The sequence below is a fragment of the Colletes gigas genome, unplaced genomic scaffold, assembly GCF_013123115.1.
Source record: "Colletes gigas isolate AHSC1104 unplaced genomic scaffold, ASM1312311v1 Colletes_gigas_Sc00083, whole genome shotgun sequence".
Taxonomy (NCBI): Eukaryota; Metazoa; Arthropoda; class Insecta; order Hymenoptera; family Colletidae; genus Colletes; species Colletes gigas.
Window position 1 is genome coordinate 58517 of NW_025106711.1, and position 11957 is coordinate 70473.

General features: G+C 34.9%; 1 protein-coding gene across 1 annotated transcript; it reads right to left on the bottom strand.

Annotated features, from left to right (window-relative positions):
• Positions 1-10673: 10673 nt before the first annotated feature.
• LOC122403887 (piggyBac transposable element-derived protein 4-like) lies at positions 10674-11720 on the bottom strand. Its single transcript, XM_043407682.1, has one exon. It carries the CDS (start codon positions 11718-11720, stop codon positions 10674-10676), a length of 1047 nt encoding a protein of 348 aa, XP_043263617.1.
• Between the last annotated feature and the right edge of the window lie 237 nt (positions 11721-11957).

The following is an 11957-nucleotide window of genomic DNA, read 5'->3' on the forward strand; positions in this document are numbered from 1 at the left end:
TCTCGAAAGAGTCGGGATTCTCGAAATAATCGAGATTCCCGAAAGAATCGGGATTTCCGAAATTTCCGAGAGCCCACTAATCATTTATATTCGTTTTAATGTATACAGGGTGAGTCTCCTAACATGACGACCTCAAATAACCCAGACCCTACCCAGACCCTAATATCTCAATAAAAAAATAAGTTAATAAAAAACAGATTAGAGCACTGTATGTTCCTCTAGGACCTCTAGATACCATGCAACTTTTGTTTCAAACATTTTTTCGTACAACGAATACCTTACGAGTTATTTGAGGTCGTCATGTTAGGAGACTCACCCTGTACACATTAAAACGAATATAAATGATTGATTAGTGCTAGTGGGCTCTCGGAAATTTCGGAAATCCCGATTCTTTCGGGAATCTCGATTATTTCGAGAATCCCGACTTTTTTCGGGAATCCCGAAAATTTAAAAGTCTCGAAACTATCGGGAACCCGACCGACCCGACCCGATCCCGAAAAATTTCGTATTCTCGACCCGACCCAATATTTCGGGGTCTCGCACATGCCTGAGAGGAACTGATAATAATGAAGGAAAAAGTATTTAACAATCTTTGACGTGAGATTATAAAATGTCCTTTTTCTTTTCATTGATTTTTAATGAATAAAATAGTTCAGTAACTTTTCTTTTTTGTTCACAGTCTAAATCATTTCGTTGAACTAAAAGTAATTCCTGCTCGTTAGTGTATGCAGGAATTGTTAATAGTTTTTGACAAAAAATAGCAAATTTCGGATACACTGATTGTATAGTACGGTAAAAGGTTTTAATAGATTTATATTCTTTCTGAAACATTTTTTCAAATATACCAGTCTTGTCTTCAAATTGAAATAATACTTCCATTTCATCTTCATCAAGTACATCAATAAAAAATGTCCTTACAATTTGTACATATTTATTGTCTAAGAATTTTAATTTTTGTCCCCTATAAGTTGGATGTTAATAATTCGCTGCTAATGATACTGAATTTAATATTAATTTTAATTGGTCATTTATTAACATCTTGTGTGATTCATTTGTACAATCTAATTCCAATTGTATCCAGTCTTCTACTGCATCCGCAATGCTGTACTCCACTTTATTTTGTATATGTGATTGTTTATTAATTGCTTTTAGTATACTGTATGTGCGTCGCAGCGTCGACAGTTTTTAGCGACGATTAAACGACGCTTGGAATCAGTTAGGATTCCTCGAAGTTTGGAGAACAGTGGACTGTAATTAATGAAAACTTGACGCGTGTGTAATTGTATTTTAGCAAACAGACTTTATTCTAACGTAGATGTATAGCGACTGCCTAGCGACTGACTAGCGAGGAATTCCTCTTCTCCAAACAGTCCGAGTAGGCGTACAATTTTTGAATCTTGAGGGTGAGGGAAAACAGTTTCTCATTGGTCTATTGGCTGGCTAAAAATTCGGGTGGAAATAGCAAACGGCAGTGACGTGGACAGAAGGTCCGGATTTTCCAAGTTGGCCGTAGCGAGTAATAAAGCCAAGCAATTCCTCGACGTGAGAAATGCAACACAAAGACTCTACTGCTAAGGCTAACGGTTCTGGTAACCAGATGCGACTAAGTAATAAACGAAGTTATTCGACGGTACGTACCGATTCCTTGGGTCTTTATTACTGCTACAGGTAAAGGACCTAACATATACTTATACTACTATTCAGCTCTGCCTCAAAACTTGAATCAAATAACAACTGCAGTGTCTCCTGATTGCACTTGTATTTATTATCGGCTACTAGATTCCGCAAGATTTTCAAATTTTGGCAGCAAGGTATAAGTGCATTAAAAGTATTGTTGTAATTATCATCAGTAATGATTGTCATTTTTGTACCGTCATGCTTCAAAATTTGTTCCTGCTCATCTACTATTGAAAATGTCATTATAATTTTATTTACGTTATGTTTACAGTTGGCTAATATTGATTTGGTTATTGAGTTTATATTTTTGGTGATGCAATTAAAATACCAGTATTTCCTCTCATCTGAACCTTCTACAATCATTGGTAAATTGAAATAATTGTCTATGTTTGAAACAACTGCATAAATATCGACATTGTACTTTTGCTTGGTTATTTCAATAGATTTTGTAATAAATGTTTCTAAACTTGTCAAACTATTGCAAGCATCAATGTATGTAGAAGTTCCTTGCTGATTGTACGTCATGCTTATGTATTGATTACAGTTTCTTTGGCAGCTAATTAATAAAATTCCACAGCAATTAAAATCGAATTTCGTATTTTTGTAGTGATCGTAGGCTTCATTTAAGATATTTGTCGTTAAATCTAAACAATTAGGAAAAGTATATCCCGGATGAAGGGCCTTCACAAAATCATCAAAATAATTGGATTCTATGCACTTAAAATCTATATTGTATGTTATTAAAAAATGAATCAATCCTCTATTAATTATTACTATTTCTTTATAATTCAATGTATCAATATGTGAAGAATTGCTCTTTTTTCTTCTTTTAGCTTTCAATGTAGTTGAATTTTTTGGGGAATTTTCAGGCCCTTTTCTTGCTTCCATACTGTTCCAAACGTTTGAACTAGTTTGCATGGCAACTCTAATTTTGGAACTTAATTCCGAATCTATACAATTAGATAAATAATTTATACAAGAAACTTAAGAAGGTATTAACCAACAGTTAAAGAATACAATACTAAGAAGCCCGCATAAATAGTTATATTTACCTCCTGGCCTATTAACATCTGTGGTTGATTGTACTTCTCCTAAGTTTGTTTCATTCAAATGATTATGATTTTCATCATATACATTACAATTAATATTTATATTTTGATCGCTGCATATGTTAACCGCAGCATTTTTTAACGGACAGTTTTTCCTAAAAAATTATATTACTATACAAATATTAGAAACAAAAAGTGATAATTCCTTTTTTAATTCTATAAAGATAATTTTTTCCAATACAGAAAAAGAAACATTTTATTTCACATATAAAATAATACAATACTAACCTATGATTTTTTAATCTTTGTTCCGCAGTATTGGCTAATACCTTTTTGCAGACTGAACACAAAGCACCATTTTTGCCATTTGGTAATTGTTTGTGTTCAAACTCCCCTTGTTTCCAAAAAGAATGCTTCGACCGCCCTCCTGAATCCATTTTTGCCACTTTTGTTCTCTCCCGCAAAATTGAACTTTTCAAGGTATATTACATGTAGGTATGAAACTGTAGAAAACTTAGAAAAATTCTGTCTAGTATTATACAGTTTTAGCCACGTAGAAAACTTGGTTTTCTACATGCGGGTATTTTACGTACCCACCACTGCTGGCAAGTATTCCCCAAAGGTTCTCAATTGGGTTTAAATCTGGCGAACAAGCTGGCCATGTCAAAATCCTGATATCCTTGTCCTCTAACCACTCCTTTGTTTGTCTTGATGCATGAATTTAGGCGTTATCATGCTGAAAAATGAAGTTGTCACTCTCAATTTCTTCTGTAAATGGTATCAAGACCATCTCCAATAGTTCCGCATATTGTGTCGAATTCATTTTATGATTAATTCGACAGATTGGTGTTATTGGCTCTGAATGCAGCCCAAATCATCAATGAGCCACCACCGAAGTTACGACTCATTGCAACGTCAGTCTCTTTTCTTAAATCGTGCCAGTAATATTTGTAACCGTCTGGCCCATCCAGGTTAAATTTTTTCTCATCGGAGAAAATGATATTTTCCCATTCTTGTGTCCAGGACATATGCTTTGTGCAAATTCGAGACGAGCTTGTTTGTGTCAATCTTTGAGTGTTGGTTTCTGCAGCATTTTTATCCATTTAAATCGCCCTGAACTTTTTAAAACTTGCTGCACACGCCTCGTTGTTATCGGTAGCTGTAACTCACAAGGAACCATCGCGAACGGTCCGGCTTCGATTTTGATGAAACTTTGTACACTTATAAAGCAGCCAAAAATAATCGACACGTATTTTTTTTTAGCTGCGGTAACTCGAGTTTAAGGGGTGAAACCACCCCTTGAAGTTTTGGCTCGAAACGGCTATCTCGAAAACGGAAAGACGTACAAAAAAATTGTTAATGGGCGAGGTTGATGGTTTCTTATGTACAATAACATGGTGTTAAAAAATTTAAAAAAATACAATTTGTTTATAACAAAAAAAAATTTATTAACTTAATTTTTCATTTTATTGAAATTTTCATAATGACAAAAAATGACGAGCATTTCATTCCAAATCCATTGGTATGCGATTTTTTAAAATTGCCTCCTACAGTTTTGCAGATTTTGATGATTTACATCTTGCGCGCACATCCATTATGGTAGTAGCCGTTCTAACTTTGATTTTAATGAAGCACTGTAGGCTTGCACTACTTCTAGAGGACAAAATCGGGAAAAATACAAGAATACCAATTTGTTGATGGAGGCTTCGTTAAAAAGTTATTAACGTTTAAAGTTCCGCCCGTACTGAATTTTTTTCTCCGAAATGCCCAAGATTTCGGGGGAATGTGTAATGACCAAAAATGATGGTAATCGACCCTTGCAACCGAAAATAATTTTTTCAGAATGGTTTGAAATTTTTTAATTTTGTTGAAAAATTTCACACATTCTCGAATTTTTTTCTCAAAAGTGCGTAGGATTTCGGGGGTATATATATTGACCAAAAATGATTGAAATTGACTCCCGCAACTGAAAATAATTTTTTTAGAACGATTTGAAATTTTTTTTTTCGCTGAAAAATTTAGGCACCTACGCCCTGTCGATTTTTCTTAAAAATTCGTTTTTCATTTTTAATAATTTTGTTTGACGCCCTACAAAAAAGTTGGCCAATACTTTTTTGTAGGTACCTATGAGCTCTACTTAAGAAAAAAGTTTCATTGAAATATATTCATTATTGTAGGAATTATGGCTGTTTGAAGATTGGACCATTTATATGGGGTTTTTCTCATTTTGCGGGGTCAAGGAACAAGTTTTCGAGTATTTTTGGAATTTCTACATATTCTCCACTAAAATACGCGTAGTTTGCTTTTTGAAACATTAAAATCGTCCAAGCCGTTCAGGAATTATGACGTTTTAAAGATTTGCTTGAAATTTCAGTGAAACATATCAATGGTATAATATGGTCAGGCATAATATTTTCGGTAAAGAATTTTTTTTCTCAAAAGTGGGTAGGATTTCGGGGGTATATCTATTCACCAAAAATGATTGTAATTGAGCCCTGCAACTAAAAGTAATTTTTTTAGAAGGATTTGAAATTTTTTAATTTCGTCCAAAAATTTGTCCACATTCTAGAATTTTTTTCTCGAAAGTGCGTAGAATTTCGGGTATATGTTTATTCACGAAAAATAATTGTAATTTGACACTATACTAAAAATAATTTTTTCCAAATGATTTGAAATTTTTTAATTTCGTTGAAAAATTTTTCTATAATCCCTCTCGATTTTTCTTAAAAATCAGTTTTTGATTTTTAATAAATTTGTTTGATGCTCTACGGAAATGTCGTTTAATACTTTTTTGTAGGTACCCACGAGCTCTACTTATCCTAAAAATTTCATTGAAATATATTCACCATTGTAGGAGTTATGGTCGTTTGAAAATTGGACCATTTTTATATAGTTTTTGTCACTTTACGGCGTCAAGGAATAACTTTTTCAATATTGTTAGAATTTCTACATATTCTTGATTAAAATACGCGTCGTTTGCATTTTTGAAAATTAAAATCCTTCAATCCGTTCAGAAGTTATGACATTTTAAAGATCCGCATGAAATTTTCGGACAACATTTCTGGCCATAAATTACATTTTCGGTTAGGAATTTTTTTCTCGAAAGTGCGTAGGAATTCGTGGGTATATGTATTAACCAAAAATGATTGTAATTGGCCCCCGCAACCGAAAATAATTTTTTCCTGGAGGATTTGAAATTTTTTAATTTAATTTTTTAATAACTTTTTAACGAAGGCTCAATCAACAAATTGGTATTCTTGTATTTTTCCCGATTTTGTCCTCTAGAAGTAGTGCAAGCCTACAGTGCTTCATTAAAATCAAAGTTAGAACGGCTACTACCATAATGGATGTGCGCGCAAGATGTAAATCATCAAAATCTGCAAAACTGTAGGAGGCAATTTTAAAAAATCGCATACCAATGGATTTGGAATAAAATGCTCGTCATTTTTTGTCATTATGAAAATTTCAATAAAATGAAAAATTAAGTTAATAAATTTTTTTTTGTTATAAACAAATTGTATTTTTTTAAATTTTTTAACACCATGTTATTGTACATAAGAAACCATCAACCTCGCCCATTAACAATTTTTTTGTATGTCTTTCCGTTTTCGAGATAGCCGTTTCGAGCCAAAACTTCAAGGGGTGGTTTCACCCCTTAAACTCGAGTTACCGCAGCTAAAAAAAAATACGTGTCGATTATTTTTGGCTGCTTTATAAGTGTACAAAGTTTCATCAAAATCGAAGCCGGACCGTTCGCGATGGTTCCTTGTCAGTCCGAAGTTGCGCTGCAGTTTTTATTTCCTTTGCTGCTGACCTCATTAATAATGAATATTGTCTTCTGGTCAATTTTTTATTTCCACCTGTAGGGTGTTTCTGATCATATGTGTAGGATCAGAAGTGTAAAATCTGCCTTTTTTGTAATTCACATGCGCGAATTGGAAAGAAACACAATCAACGTATAAATTAATTATAATTGAAACACAACGTATCAACGTATAAATTAGTTATAATCGAAACACAACGTATAAACGTATAAATTAGTTATAATCGAAACACAACGTATAAATTAATTATAATCGAATCACAACGTATCAACGTATAAATTAGTTATTATCGGAACACAACGTAATATGTAACGTAATGGACGTTCGTAGCGTAATCTTCGTGATCGACGTTCACTCTCAAAAAAGCCCCACTCTTTCCCGGACTCGCGCTTTTATCCTCCAGCTCCCGAACACTTGCCGGTTTCACGTCCGGTCATGTTTCGAGAACGTTCTCGTCGTTTCGTATCAATATCGCGTTACCATAGTCCATGTACTCATACATTCAATCATGCAATCATTTAGAGTCGACACATTCATGTAGTTCAGTCATTCCAGAACGTTCTTGACATTTTCCATAGTTCCTCATCCGGTATTACTTCTCGAATATTCCTAACGTTACCAAACATTCCGTCTCTAAGGTCATTGCACTCATACATTCAACCATTCACTCAGAATCGACACATTCAGTTCACTCAGTCATTCCCTGCGATCGATACGATACAACGAAGAACGCTCATCTCCTACATATGCTTCGCCCAAGTTTACATAGTTATTAACTAGAGTACGTGACCTATTAATTATTTCAGCAATGAATCGATTAGAACACCCCATATCTTTATAAGCATCAATGGATGCCTTCTCTTCACTAGTTAATAACTTCCCTCGTGGCATTCTAATAAAAATAAATTTAAATATATTATACAGGGTATGTCACCTAACTTGAACACCTTAAATATATCGCTTATTTTGTATGATAGAAAAAAATGTCAAGGGGAGAAAGTATTCTGTTCGAAGGCGCCAATGCGGTGATGGATCGAATTTTTTTCGAGATTTCAAGGTCATCGTATTTTTTTTAAATGGGACCACATATTTTCGCTACAACAGTCGTATAGCTTATAAAAAGACGAATCCAACGATGTGCGATATGTTGACCTTCACGTGACCTTTAGCGAAGGAATTATGAAATGTTTGTCAGTAACTTCAGTACGCGTTCGAAGACGGTAAATGAAGGAATTTCAATTTCATTGAAACAGTCTTAAATTAAATGTTTATTTTAGAAGGTGTTCAAAATGTGCACCATGAACCTGGATACATTTTTGGAGGTGGTAAATAAATTCTTGCTGAACATTTTTCAGTTGTTCTACAGTAATTGATCTACATGCATGTAGAATCCTTTGTCGCATGTTTTCTGCTGTTGTGGGAAGGTGCCACCACAGAAAGAAATCAAGTGGCCTAAGATCCGGCGATCGAGCTGGCCAACAAATTCGTGCACCACATCCTATCCAACGATGGGGAAAAATTCTGTTTAATACATTGCGTGCGACGAGTGCATTATGAGCTGGACAGCCGTCATGTTGATACCACATTTAATGTTCCTTCGATAAAGAATGGGCCAATAACTCGGTGGTTGATTATACCGCACCACACATTCACACTCCATGGACGCTGATTCTGAATTTGCCTCAGCCAATGTGGGTTTTCCGCAGACCAATAGTGCATATTGTGCTTATTTGTTTGCCCGTTATTCGTGAATGTGGCCTCATCGGTAAATAATACATAATCAAAAAAATTTTGGTTATGGTTCTGCACTTGATTCAATGCCCAGTTGCAGAAGACACGTCGTTTTTCAAAATCGCTATCATCAAAAAAATGAAACATGATATGGATGGAACTGGTTGCGATTCAAAATTCGCCACACGCTTGTACGAGACATGGCAGACTCGGACGCAATCTGTGAGCAGCTGATATGCGGGTTTGCTTGTACTGCAGCTAAAACTGCGATTTCAGCTTCTTCGTTAGTTTTAATTTTAGTACGATTACGTTTACGTAAAACGACACTGCCTGATTCAGTAAATAATTTTACTATGCGGTCAAAATGTCGTCTGGAAGGAACGCGACGATCAGGATGTCTTTCTTCATACAACCGTTGTGCATATGTACGTTGAGTTCCTTCCTGCTTCTCCGTAGATTAAAATCATTTCCACTTTTTCTGCTGTAGTGTACATGATGGAGAATCTTATTACACTGCTATCGATACCGCAACTTGTTGTGTACGTCGCGGCTTTTTGACAACGCGCTATTGACCCGCTTCGGTCATTCCCCTCTTACAATAATAATGCTTGTAAACATACTTCAACCGTTGAAAGGAGAATATGAATATCTATTTATAAGCACCAGAGACAATTACACGGTACACTGTTTCAATGAAATTGAAATTCCTTCATTTACCGTCTTCGAACGCGTACTGAAGTTACTGACAAACATTTCATAATTCCTTCGCTAAAGGTCACGTGAAGGTCAACATATCGCACATCGTTGGATTTGTCTTTTTATAAGCTATAAGACTGTTGTAGTGAAAATATGTGGTCCCATTTAAAAAAAATACGATGACCTTGAAATCTCGAAAAAAATGACCTTGAAAAAAAAATTCGATCCATCACCGTATTGGCGCCTTCGAACAGAATACTTTCTCCCCTTGACATTTTTTTCTATCATACAAAATAAGCGATATATTTAAGGTGGTCAAGTTAGGTGAAATAAGCTGTATATCAGCAGTCTTAAGCAAGATTCTGAGAAAGGTGTACTGTGACTTGTTTTCTGTTTGTTCGAACATTTGATCAATTGTTTGAGTCACTGTAACTACCTTAGTTTGCTTTTAGTTAAATGTTGAAATTTATTGAAATTTATTCGTTGCTAAGTGGAAATATTTCTGCTATTATGTTAAAAAACGCGATTATGCGATTATTAAAATCGGATTTTCGTCGAAATTGGAACTCCCCTATGTATCCGGAATAATGATATTCACGTGTTCCATAACGCGGAACGTTTGCTCGTGTTTCCCGCCAAACACGTTCGATATTTTGAGTGTGTGCCCCTGTATCCGGATCAACAAAGTTGATTTTATGATTCACTCTCAAGTGTCTGTAGCCTTCTTCATTTAAACAATTGTAAGATTTCCAACAGTCCGACATGATTGTTGTTCCTGGTTTAATCCATTTTTTTATAACGGAAAGTAGAGTTTCGCAAGTTCGATTTGGTACTGGTTCAATGAAAACTTGCTTACTATCTCGTTCAATTCCTCCAAACACCCACTGTCCAGTAACAAGACGGCCCTTGTTGTATTTACGCTTGCCAATCTTAGCTTCGTCAATTTCGACGACTTTGTTTTCGCCTCCCATTTGAACCGAAGATTTTTCGACCCATAATTCACACAACTCTCTGCAAAAGCTTGCCCAATCAACTGCTGTGTGTGAAGAAATACCTAATTCTTGTATCAAAAATGTTTGTCTGGGTGGCCGAAGCATTACATGGTATGCAATAAACCGACAAATATTTTGAATTGGCATGTGTATATTTTCAAACCAGGTATTGTGAAGTGCACTAATTCTTGACATACACTGTTGTTTTACGCGTTTCTTGTTTCTGTTCAATCTATAGAAGGTGTTATAACACGCAAACACTAATGTTTCACTATTAAACGTCATTTCCGTTTTGCATTTCGCGCAATTCATCCTTCCATGAATTACTTTTTGTTCAATTAAAAACTCCAGCAAATTGTTATAATCATTGCAGATATTTAAAAATTCGTACAATTTCATTTTAACCGTTTGACTGCTAAGTAATTCTTGCAAGAACGCACGAAAACTGCGGGACATATTTTGACTTGATGTCAAATAAAACACTCATTTAGACAAATATCAATCAATTTTAATAATTCTTTTCGTATTATAAAGAAACAATATTAATTGTGGTTGTGAATAAGAAAAAATAAACATTAAATTGTTTTCTTTGAAAATTACTAAATAATAAAAAGATAACTTAAAGTTTATTGATCTTCTCTTATGATCAGCACGTAAAGGATCATTTTGATTAGGGGAAGTTCACTGACTCTTACATGAGAAATTTATGTATAACAACTATGTTTTGCCGCACAATTAGCGTGAAGGCCTTTTTTACAACAAGCGCAAATAAGGCGGGATCGCCTGATCCCGCTCCTTCTGTTGCTACACACCGCACATTGTCGTAAGTTACGTCCCGGTAATTTTTCAAGCGCAAATTTTTTGGTTGATGAAGATGGTTGTGTTGACACGCTATTTTTATGATTCATCCACTCCTTTTCGATATCGTCAATAATTTTCGATGTGAATTTGAGCCGGTTCATTTTTTTTTTTTCGGTAGTGTTGGAAACATACAAAATATAAGAGTTCAGCACCATTCTTCCAAACATGTTGAATACTACTTTTTTCCAATATTTTAGGGTTCTTCGCTCGTCTAAATACGCGTATAACATTTTGTCGCACTCGTCTACACCTCCCATGTATTTGTTGTAGTCATCAATCATGCTTGGTTTCGTCTTTTCGTATTCAAAATTCCCTTTCTTTTTCTTGATCGTCAGACTATTAGTATCCGAGTTGGATGAAATCAATATGACTGGGTTTGGTTTGGACTTTTTGTCCCTGAAAGAGCACATCAATACATTTTCATGTGCCATGTATTTCGCTTCTCCTACGATTGCTTTCTTAGCTTCTGGAGGGATCTCTTTTCTGTTACGTCTAATTGTTCCAGTTAGATATGTATTTTGTTTCAAAAGGGCTTTGGCCAAACGTAAGCTTGTGTAAAAATTATCTGTAAACAGATGATAGCCTTTGTGCAGATAATTTCCAATTGAAAGCAATTTTTGCGCAACCGTAAATCCAAGACCATATTTTTGTACTAAATCTCTGTCATCTGTATTTTTAGCTCCTTTGTAGCAAAAAAAACCCAAGCAATATTTAGAAATCGAGTCGCACAACATCCAAAATTTGATCCCCCATTTATGGTGTTTTTTGTTTGGGATGTATTGTTTTATGGCAGAATGACAGTGAGTACCAACTAACGACTCGTCGATAGATAATTGTTGATTTGGTACATAATGTCGCTGAAATACAGTATTTGCATGTTTGACAAGCATATCAAACCTGCCACATGGGTCATAATTCGGATGGCCTGGTTCAAATAATAACGTATTGTCAATCAAGTGAAAAAACTTCAAAATCAGTTGAAACCTATCCCTTGAAAACATTGTCCTAAACCATGGTATATGTCGGGAACCTTTTATCCAATAACTATCAATTGTTGGCCTTCTCGTAATCCCCATTTCGAGTAAGACTGCAATAAAGGCTTTTATTTCGTATATTGTTGTCGGCGT